General features: G+C 28.2%; 1 protein-coding gene across 1 annotated transcript in view; it reads left to right on the forward strand.

Moving 5' to 3' along the window:
• LOC112692324 (homeobox protein bagpipe-like) overlaps positions 1-12,636 on the forward strand; it is a 93,553-nt gene extending 80,917 nt beyond the window's left edge. The window contains exon 3 of the mRNA XM_025566955.1: positions 11,578-12,636. Within this exon, the coding sequence (XP_025422740.1) occupies positions 11,578-11,949 (372 nt within the window). The 3' untranslated portion in view covers positions 11,950-12,636. The remainder of the gene's footprint in view (positions 1-11,577) is intronic.
• Positions 12,637-12,689: the final 53 nt, after the last annotated feature.

Raw genomic sequence — 12,689 nt, forward strand, 5'->3', positions numbered from 1 at the left:
GAATCGATGAGTATTCGTTCATGACAAGTATTTTGTTTTCTTTTCAATGGAATCGAAAGTCTAAAGTTGAATCGCGAGAGCCGAAGAAAAAATAACGTTTTCGCTCGACTAAAGGTGTAATAAATATATTTATAGTAACGCACTATGATTCATAATGTGCAATGCGTGTGTATACAAAATCGTGATTTTTCAAACTGACACGTTAGTACATTACCATAAACTTATGTATACGTAATATATCGTCTTTAAATTGCATATTTTTTCCAGCAAAACACGAATCGATAAATGTGTTTTATTGATATATAAATTCTTGATAGTAGTATTGAAAATGTCCAGAGATTAATTGCGTTTTATATCGTCGTTTTTTCTTTATATCATTCGGATCATAACGGCAAATTAATATAATGTTTATAATTTATATTTAATTCTCGTAGTTGGAAAAGTTTTTTCCGATGTAGGTACCTTTACACGTTTTTTATGCTCTAAGTTCGATCCTTTCAATTTTTTCTCCGTTCTACCTTTTTTCATTTTGTTTGCACACGACGCGCCCCGGCAATAAAATCCGTAAGCGTCGGTGTACGGAGAGTACTCACCGCGTACTCACCGCGCATTGTAAAGTTTTTATACGTACGTGAAATATGCTATCCTTTTTCACGGATTAACTTGAAACCTATACCAATATTTTGCGAGTCATTTGCGAGAATTTGCGAGTTCATTTTCAAAATTTGCGAGTTCACCCCTTACCCGCAAATTCCATTTTCCTACCGTGAAGTCAGCATCCTAGAATTTCAATGACCCGTTTTTAAAGGAAACATAGTAATAACCGGTTGTAGATAAGATATTTTTTCACCACAGCTTGGGTGGCAAAAAAATCAGTTTTTTTTAAAAAAAAAACATAAAATACGATTTATTTGTTTAAAACAATGATTTTATGTTTTAAACAGTTTTTAATTGTTATTTTATTCGTAAGTTTTAAACATTGTTTAAACACTTTTTTTTTTTTTTATTTAAAACTAAGTTTATAAAAATATTTTCCCTAAATAAGATTATTACTCTCAGATTTTTAACCAGAGTACAGTACAGGTGAAAGGTGATTTTATATAGATACTATGATTTTTGAATTGTTCTAAAAAATTACCAAAAAGCATTGTACCTACTTGTTATTTTACTTTTTTAATAACATTTATAAAATAAAATAATAATATCCTTTATTTATATAGAGAATAAATTTTGAAAATGTTGAAAATGAACTGGCAAATAAAGACGCATCGTTTGGTATAAATTTTAACGTTCTAGGATGATTTGGAAGGGCTATGTGAAATTGGCCCGCCTTTCTGTTTTTTTAATTATAATTCGCAAACGGCTTACTCACAAATTTTGAAAATGAACTCGCAAATTCTCGCAAATAACTCGCAAAATATTGGTATAGGTTTCAAGTTAATCTGTGAAACAGGGTGGACCAACTTAACGTACGTCGTTTTTATACGTGTTATTTAGTGACCGTCACAGTTATGTATGATAGGTATGTAGGACCGAATTTATTAAACAAATCCATAAATCCGGCAGCCGTGATAAAACTATTGGGTTACGATCAATTTCGATTTGATTATACTGTGGCGACGGCCGACAGTAATAGGTATAGGTGCTATCTATGAATATTTAAACATTCTTTACGCATGTAAAAGTACACAACAAAATTATTACAGAACTGTACGGGTCGAGCGACCAGGAACAATAATAATATTCACTTCGCTTTAAATTAATTTTACTAATGAGACTCCGTTAAACATTTGTGTAGTATTATTATTTTTGTTACTGTTACTATTATTATTATTATTGTAACTGTGTTATCAGAAGGACTGCAGTTTTGATTTATATTTGATTTTCGTTCGCGTGTCGTATAAAATCGGGATTATAGTCATCAATTCGTGTTTAATTGTATGGAGTGTGCGCTCCATGTCCATACTTCCTTGCTTATTTTTCCAACGGTGTTAAACTAAATCAAATATTATGGTCGCCATTATTAGTTTAACGTGTTAACTGTTATTATCTGTACCGAATCCAACTTATAATAATATACAATATAATATACTCGCATGTGTAAAAATTATAATATTTTAACGTATAAGTGCTGCATTGACTTTATTATTTCACATCTAATCAAAGTACTTTGAACCATTAAAACAAACAAATTTAGTAATTAATACGCTTTACTAATAATACCTTGTGACTAACATCGTAATTAAATTTACATAATTCTAAACGGATGCATATTAATTTGTAGTACCAATCATTTAAAGTACGATTCATGGATAACGCGTATTTGGTTCAATTTCAACGAGTATTTTATAGGAATTTTAATTTTTGTTTTTTATCAATTAGTTTTATTTTCTCATACATTTTAATAGTAATGTATTATTCGTAAAAAACTTCTCACATTGATTGACGGAACACATGATACTTATCGAAACGATTTAGGTGGATGGCAGATATTTTTATAAAGATGGAAGACTAGCCGTATTATTATAGTTCCCAGGAGTTGAAGTGAAACTAGAAAACATGAGAGGGAAAATTTTGAGCTTACTTATACTTGGATTTACTTTTATGACTGCATACTTAACTTTATAATTTAATTTAAATTACTATGTTTCCTACGTAAATTGCAATATTATGTTTTGTACTATTATACATTTCTGTTCATAGGTGATCAGAATACAAGAGTAATGATAAAGTAGTTTTTAATAAATTAATTTGTTATTTTTGGACAAATTAGCTTTGTACTTTTTTTTTACTCAGATATGTTTTGAATTACTAATAACACTTGTGGACGTTTCTATGAGTTATGTAATCTGTATACGTAGACAAGACCTTAAAAAAAATAAATAAATAAATAAAAACTAAAAACAAAGCGGTAAACGTTGGCACAAGTATTTTTTTTTATGGACCCATAACGGTTCAGTTGCTATAAGGGTGTTTACAATCGACATAAAATGGAACAAGGTTTTGTGCAAAATAAAATAAGAATTCTATTACAAAGCTTAAAGAAAACATAACGATCCCTTTTCGTCTAAAGAAATATATAGATGTATATAAGTATTTTTTTTTCTACTCCTTTTTGATTATAAATATTGCGACGTTGTGCTGATTAAATGCCGACGAAAACTATACTCATATTATAATAATTTTTTATGCGCATTTAGCGTAATTATTGGCGATCACTTCGCAAAAATATTTCATACGCTGCATGCGTTCAGAGAAATACTTTAAATACTTCATGCACAGCCTAACATATTTTTTTAAATAATGATTCATAGTGTTGAAATATAATGCAATTAATATGCGCTAGCGGATGATTATTATTTCCATGTAGTTTTTTGTTAAACAAGAATTTATAAATGTTTATAGTTTTAATGGAACTATGTAAACTATATTCTATATTTATGTGTATTGCATAAATTTAATTTCAAATTAAATCATATTTTATTAGACTGCTTATGATAATCTCTAACAAAATGGCTCTTTAATAATTATTGAACACTGTTTCTTATGAAAACTGTTAGCTAAGCATACCAACATTATTATTCATCTTAGAAGTATATTTTTATTATATTCTTTGATATACTCAAGTGCATTTATTTAATACTTTTTACTCATATTTTGTTTTATTTACTCGAGGGAAAAAAATAAAAAATAAAATGTACGAATTATTGAAGGATGTAAATGTTCTATTTTTCGATTGCTATTTATATAGTTTCATATCATAAAATCAATATTGGCATGACAAAAAACAGCATAAATATTTGATTTTGATAGAAAAGTATTTGAAGAAATTATTTATAATCATGGTCAGGGGGGGTGACTTGGGCCTACATTCAGGGCGCTTGTTGAAAGGGGAGGAGGGAGACATCTCAATGATATAATTTTAAAACTGCAAAAGTTATTGGAATATAATTATATTATTCAATACATTCCACTTTGATTTTTATTTATTGTGATTGGTATTTAATAATTTATTCTATTTATAATAAATTATTATTATCAGTCGGCGTTTGTAATCACTATTAATTTAGAACTTAGATATTAATAGCATAAGATAATGATTTAAAATAAAATGATTACTAATTATATGGGGAAGGGCATTCATTTGTTTATTCACCCTGGGCGCCAATGAGTCTACTGCTGGCACTAATCATGGTACATTGTATTTTGTTATGTAATATCGATATGATAATAGTCAAGAGTCGAACATTGTTGCGAAAACTTTAGAGCATTTGATATATTCTACTTATATGGAACTTGAAGGTTATTTGATGTTAAAGAATTGTTTTTTAAGAATTATATTAGTATAATATACATACTTTATTTCAAATTGGATGGTAATATTTCATATATATATATATATATATCTATATAAGTGTGGAAAAGTTCTTGGGTTTTCTACAAAACAAATTTATTTCTGACAATATTCATAATTAATAAATACATTTTATCTAACTAATGGAATTCCGAAGAATTCAAAAATATTTCTTGGAGAATTTATTTTAATTTTTAACACCATTTTTGACCGAAATAATTGCATGCACTCACATAAATTATTGTTGTAGTAGTATTTATTGGTTCAAGTATTTTTTTATTTATTCCGTCTGCTTTCATGTCCTATTTGTTTTAATCAGGGATTGAAAACGTTTTTGATTTTTTTTGTTTTCGTTTTTGTTTATTGATTTAAAAAAATCGTTTTTGTTTAACGTTTTTAAACGTTTTTGATAATTTTGTTTTTTTTTTTATATACTTATTCTTATTTCTTATACCTAACTTATAATAGTTACAATGAATATTCAATGTACTGAATTTAGGAATGCACTTAAATTATAATTACTTATTTTTAATATTTAAAATTTAAATTTAAAATCAAAATTATAATCTATATTTTATATGAAAATAATAATATTAAAAATTTTAAATTAAAACGTTTTTAAAAAGTGCATTGGTAAAAAGTAAAGACGTAAAGTAAAACACTAGTTCAGATTTCTATAAAGTCACGTTATTGTTACAATTAACTATAATAGCCATTAAGATATTGAGTAGGTATAATAAATTATAAAACAAAATCAACTCCTAATCAAATGCTAAAATCAATAGATAATAATATAATCATATTATAATAATTGAAGCGGCAATCATGTTATAGATTACACTATAATCCTTGACTGTCGTGAAAGATAATAGAATTTTACCGTCACCTCTGCAATGTATATATGCCATGTGGACTATAATTAATTATTACGCTATGCCATTAATATATTTTATTTGTCAACAATTACCTATTAGTTATCAAAATTATTAACTTTTTGATAACAGATATATTTTTTTTTCGTAATAAATAATGATAGTATAATACTATAATTTATTTTCATTTTCGTTTTTGATTTCGTTACAATATTTTTTTTGTTTTCGTTTAATAACGTTTTTTAAAAACGTATTCAAAATCGTTTTCCATCCCTAGTTTTAATAAAATAGAGATTTTAGCCTAATAAATTATTATTAGGTACTCGTATTTAATAAACTTCTATTCAGAATTGTTTTTCTCTTGAATAGGAAAAATGTTTTCTTTTGTAAATCTATTGAACCAATAACTAAATGTAAAGTGTTTTAGATTACAAAAAAAAAAATATTGAAATCAAAATATATAATATAAGTAAAACGAGGCCATGGAAAAGAGAAAAATTCAATTTTATAATAAGTTTATAGCTATAATATATAAGTATCTACTAATGCCAATAAAAAACTTGATCAGTTAGTAATAAATGTTTAGTAAAAAATAAATATAAATGTATATAATTTAATCTACAACCGAGAACGTGCAAGTACGAGGATCTAGTCTTAAAGATTTTCTATACATAATCTATTTTCTGCTTCAAAATCTTCAGTAAAGCTTTGAAGAGAAGTTAAAGTTTTATAATGTGAAATATTTTCATTTTAATTGGATTAATCGCGATAATGAGTTATGATTTGATATTATATTGTAGGTACTTGTTTTAAAAATTTATTTCAACTCTAGATTTTATAATTTATAGTATAATTTTCAATTTTACACGTAATAAATTCGTTTCACCCCAAATCGATACATAATTAATTTAAAAAGAATGACTTCGTGATAACTAATTTTACTAAACCTAACACGAACTTCAACTAAAATCCGCGGTGATCAATATATTAATTTATTTTGATAACAATAAATTATTCTCTCGTCCTTTTGACTCGAGTTATTATGACTGCTGTATTCTTTATTTTGGATTTCAAAAACTTGTTTAATAATATATATTTGTCATTTTCATTATATTCATAATTTTCAATTATATTTTATTGTTGTGAAAAATTTTATATTAAAGTTACATGAAATAATGTTTGTTAGAACAAAAAATTAATATATATCAGTTTTCGATCTATCTATACAATAAACAATAACCAGTAAAGTAAAACCACTATAAAAGTGTATTTTTTATGTACCTTTGTAAATGATGAATTAAATGATTTGCTAGAAAATTTTATAAAATTGGGTTTGTCCTTAATTCTTGTTAATTTCATTTTACCTTAAATTTAAGGACTTATTCCTTATTCGTTATACGTTCATGTTTTTCCATCGAAACAAAGAAAACAATTGAGTTAAATATTTACTTGAGTTTCTACGCAGATACTTTAGCCAAACAATATACTTTATTCGGTGTCGAGACCAGTCTTATTCATGTTCGCTTTGAAAATCGAAAGGATCTGTTGTTAAAACAGAAAATAATGTCTTCAATCTAGTTCGTGTATTGTTTGTGAATTTTAAAAATGTTGACCATCCAGCGTGGTATCCACGTCATTTAAATGTGTCAGTTTTGCTGAATATATACGAGTATTTACTTTGATTTAAATAATGTAACACTGTGTTTTAACATAGTCCTTGTTTGTTCATAAATCAATATCAATTCGATACTGTTTATATGTATTATGTGTAATATATGTAGGCGTGTATTTATTTATTGATACGATTTGGAGTGTTTTAGGAAAAGCGTTGGGAATAAGTATTACGATGTGAAAAAGTATAAAATCGTTGAAAGTCGAACATGGGTATACACATACATATGTACGGCTACAACGTGAGTCTATTATAAAACGTGTTGTTGTGTCATCACATACCAGCTACTATATTATAGATTATACATCAGTAGTCTCCACTAGGATTTTAGAAAGGGCCGAATAATAAATTTGAAAATCACTTGTGATTTAAAATATGGGTCGCATACATGTTTATTGATAACGATTAAAAAATATAAAAATTTATAAATTATAAATTATATATTAAATAATTATAACTTAATAGTTTGTAGTTATAATATTACAAACTATTCATAGTTTGTAAAAGTTATTAAATATTAGTAGAATATTATTAAATTCAATATAAATAGAAACTATAAAATAAACATAAATAATAAGATAAGATAAATAAAAGTTATTACATATAACAATGGTTCTCAACCATTTTTGTATGACGACATCCTAATTTAGATCTATAAAAATGGCACCACACTTGAAATAATTAATGGAATCTTATTTAAGAAATTAAAACTTAAAAAGTTTCAATTTACTTAATTAAAATTTTAAAAGTTCAAAGAAAGTATTATGAAAAACAGTATTAGTTAATAAACATCCAGGCCTGCATAGGTCTTTGATTCGTGGGTAAATGGTTTACAAAGTTTCGCATAATTTACTCTTAATATCTTTTTTGCGTTTTGTTATTTCCAATATCGAATATGCTGATTCAGACATGTATGAGGTCGAAAAGAAAACGAAATTTTCAATTCTTAATATTCCTGTGTATTCGATTTACAGAGAAATCCGAAATGAATCACTTTGAGACGAACACAATTTGGATTTTAACGTTATAATTGGTGATATTTCTAATAATAATCAATAAAAATATCATTATAATTTTTTTTTTTATATGCGGTTATTATTATTTCATCATAATTTCGTTATAATATAGGTACGTTCATACTTTGAAAGCTTATAGTTTCAATTAATAATATTTTAGCGACACACTCTACAGTTAATACTAGTGTGTCGCGACACACCGGTTGAGAATCACGGGCATATAACATAACACCAAAATCAATAATTACATATGACCTTATTCATTCTATTTAATTTTGAATTTTAGATTGTAAATTTAATTTTAGTGCGGTCCATACCACATTTTTTAAAGGGCCGTATGTGACCCGTGGGACACGTAGTGGACATCGCTGTCATAGTTCGTAGTAAAGTATTAATCTATAATATCTGCTTTTTATTCTATTATACGAAAATCATTGAGCATCGAAATTTAAACTATTTATTCATTTTAGTATTATTGTTTACTTAATTTAACAATAAATGCTTATAACGAACATATGATACTATGATTTGTATACTTAATAGTATCTTATTCATATTAATTTGGCGTAATAAAATGTAACTATTATTTTTGGATTTACTTATAATTAATTTTTTATGAATTATTATTTAACTAACGATCACACTTATGTTATAAATATAATCATTTTGTCGATGAATTTAATTTATTTATTGAATAAAAAATAATTTGAGGTCTTAAAAAAAACATTGTAACATATTATTATGATCCGTCATTAATTTTAGTCCGTTATCTTGTTTGCAGTTTACTATACATACGTATTTATATAGATCTACATACGCAATAAATATTACACACGTTTGACTAGAACAATTCGTTTGTAAACATTTGAACTCCGTATCGTAATTTGGGATGTGTGATAAAATACGTTAAATCGAATCGTTATTATTTTTACCCGAAACCCAGTTGCTTGTGCATGATGCACATCGGACTATTTGTATTTCGTCATTATGGATTAATTTCTTATAATATATTACACTTGGTTTCCTGTTGGTCATTTGTTTCCCGACGTGTTACCTACTCCACGTATGTTCTGAATGCATCAAGCCGCAGTTGGGTATTATCTTCTCGGTGAAATAATTTAAGCAACTAACTGTAACATCTGATAGTAGAAGTGTGTGTATAGTATATAGTGTTATGTTTTGCAGCCAACTAGTCGATGCAATTAAACTTTATTGTATCGTCGGCAGAGTACAATAATCGAAGCGTTATGTCTCGCCACACAATCATGTCGTAGGTTTAAGTGGCGAAATTTAGGGGAGCAAATATTGAGCTCATTATTCTCCTCAGCTTGGTTAATTTTTGGTCTCCTTGATTGTATTATAATTTTCAATAGTACACTATGTATTTGTAGCCATTTGATTAAAATTATTGTCCTATAAGTTGAACTTTCTATTTTTACAAAATGTAGGCGTTCATTGAGGAAAAAAAACACTATTTTGATGATGTTAAATATTTATAACTTGAATTATCAACCTATAGCTCCATCCCATCAGACACTTTATTAATTAATAATTTACAGATATTCAATTAAAAGTTACCGAAGGACTTAAAGTTTGAAAATCAAATGTTTAGGTTTTGGAGTGTTATGAAAACGTTTATCACTAAAACGATCAAATTTCCTTTGCTTTACATTGGCCGAGATCATTATACCGTTAAACGGTTAAATTTGCATTCGGTTTCGTCTCGATAACCAGTGGCATAGCGTGGGTTTCAGCTTAGCGTATGCGTAAAAAAGTAAGTTAATTAGGCTTCCATCCCCCCCCCACATTATACTGTTTTTAAAATTTTACTCTAAACATACTAAGTCTTATGTATCTATTAATTATATTTATTAATATATTACATTACCTAGTACATAAAATTATATTATGTTTAATAAACAAAAAATAAATCATTTTAAAAATTATTTTATATTAATAATAACATATAATAATATCTTTGATATAATAATAAATTTATTAACTAAAAAACGACTTACATATTAAATCAATTCTTATATTTTTAGTAAGAAAAGTTTTGATTACTTCATCATAAAACGTAGATTTTTTTTTTCAACTCACCAATAACTTTTTTTCTGTTGACAACATTAATTATGATGAAAGTTGATTTTGTTCTTTGGAATTTCTTAATGAATTCTTAATCCTTAAAAAATGGGCCTAAAATAATCGTTCTGCTGATGCACTAGTAGCTGGAATAGTCAATATCAATGAAATCAATTTTTTACTTGTGGTAAGTTTTCGTTTAAATTTGTTGTTTTTAAATGAATATAAAGATCGTGAATATTAAGTTTTTGAAATTCTTTCATCGAGAAGACAACCGAAAGTTCACTTCTCAATTTGGGTAAATCAAAGTATTTACTGAATAATTGTTTCAATGAATTGAATAAGTTTATAGGTAAATCATTTGCAAACTAACATTTTTGAAGTCTAACAACGCAAAAATTATAATTTATTAATATTTAAAAATCATTGTTTTTTTTTTATTTATCATGACGTCAATAATTTCAAAAAATACATTGTGTCATTAAATAAATAAGCATAATAACTTGGAAAAAAATCCATTAAATACTATACTATGAATTACTAAATAATTGCAATTGAAAAATTGTTTGTAAAAATATAACATTATTAATATACGAAAAAAATTATTATTTTCAATTTATGAAGTGTATGCTGTGCATGCACAGCATACGCACACGATACGTCACAGCCGATGACCACGTGTTGAGCGTGTTGAGCGTGGATATCGAATTCGATAAACCGAAAACTAATCAAAATCAATTTTACATTTTTCACTCCATTCGTCGTAAAATAGAAAATAAAAAACTATTGGTTAAGCGTCCGCCGGTTTTCATTTGTGCATTACTATTGTTAGTATTGACCTTTTTCGTAAGACATTTAATTTTTGGGTTATACATCGTTCGCGCATTGAACGGTTAAAAGATCAAACATCGTTTGTGCATCAATATTATTTAAAAATAAAACTGAAAAAATGTGTATATACTACTCAGGGACGAAGGTAAGGGGGAGGTTTGAAATCCCCCCATTTAGAACTCCCAATCAGTAAACAATTAATAATCCTAATCAGAAAAAAATTGTATGTACGTTCTACTAACAACAAAAATGACTTTCCAATTAAAACATTCACCGCCGCGATGTCAATATATTTATTATTTCACGTAAGCCCAGTACTAATTCTTTTAAGGCGGAACCCCTCCGTTAATAATTTATACCTACAGCTGTGATACTACCTATACACCCGAAAGTTTAAGCGGTCTTCTAACTTAAAGCTTGAAATTCACACATTTCTACATTTTACAATTCAATTTTCAAATATTGTGCAGGTATTTCCGTGTAATAATTTTGTGTAGATAATCGGTTAGACATTATATGGTAGTTTTTACGGTAAATTACTGGTCAGTACGACTCGTGACACAGGTCACAAACAGACGATGCGCAAATGCTTTACGGCCTAAGCGTCTTGGATCTAACCAAAGTTGGTACGTAATCGTACGCGTCGGTCGGGTTACGGATAAACATGATTGAAATAAAATATTTGAAATAAAAATGTTTGACATCCATTCACGTTTTGTTAACGAGTTTTTCGTTTTTCTGTGCCAACAGGTGAAGATTTGGTTCCAGAACAGGAGGACGAAATGGAAAAAACACGACACCGTGACCACCACGGAACCGGTGGACTCAGTGACCGCTGCCGCTGCGGCCACTACAGCCGGCCATGGCGTAGCCGGCGGCGTCGGGTCCAAGTGTTCGCCGAAAGTCGCGGTCGGCGCCAAGTTTCTCAGGGAGGGTGATGACTATTCGTCGCTGGAAGACTCGGAGAGCTGTTACAGCAGCGTGGACGCGGCCGAATCGAAAGTGGTCGCCGCGCGGACGCCCGAATCGCTGCCGCCCACCTCGCCGCCGGCGGACAACAATGAGACCGCGGTCGCGGCCACGACCACTACGACCGCCGGAATCGCCAGAGCTCCCAGTTAATGGAATCGGAGGCGGAACGAAAGTTGAAGCAAAGGACGATGGTTTTGGTTTTTTTCTAAGAACGTGGGTGTACTATTGTTGTTGCGCATGTGCGTAGAAAAAACGGACTAAAAAAATATAAAAAAAATAAAAAAAACAAAAAAAAAACACGATATAAATAGTTCAACATTTTTATTATTTTTATTATTAATATTGTAATTGGCTGTACTACGATGCGTGAGTTGTGCGTTTAATTATATACTTTTGTATTAGGTATATTAAACTTATCGCATCAAACCGTTTTCTCGAGGACACACTAGAACAGTATAATGTGCATAGCATTGTAGAAAGAAAAAGGAAAAAACTGTTAACATATTTCGTTATTTTTTCTGGTCGATATTATTTATGACTGCGTTGATTGACGTTTTTTACCGTGTACATATCTTATTGATGATTAGGGCACACGAGAGGGCGATCTGATTTTTACTAAATTTTTCTTAGCGGAACATAAAAATTACTCTCCGTCTCTTCTGGCAATCTGTGGTTTTCTGGTCTTCCGCCACCCTAGTATTGTCATTCCAAGATGATGTATTTTTTTTATTTAAAGGCTTACTTAATGCCATTTACTCCCCATTCGATATTATGCATAAGATATCACTAGAACTGTAATATGCTCTCTAATATTTTTACGATATTATTTTTATTATTATTATAATTATTATTATTATTATTATTATTATTATTATTATTATTATTATTAT

Source organism: Sipha flava, unplaced genomic scaffold, assembly GCF_003268045.1.
Source record: "Sipha flava isolate LNK unplaced genomic scaffold, YSA_version1 73_pilon_pilon, whole genome shotgun sequence".
Classification (NCBI taxonomy): Eukaryota; Metazoa; Arthropoda; class Insecta; order Hemiptera; family Aphididae; genus Sipha; species Sipha flava.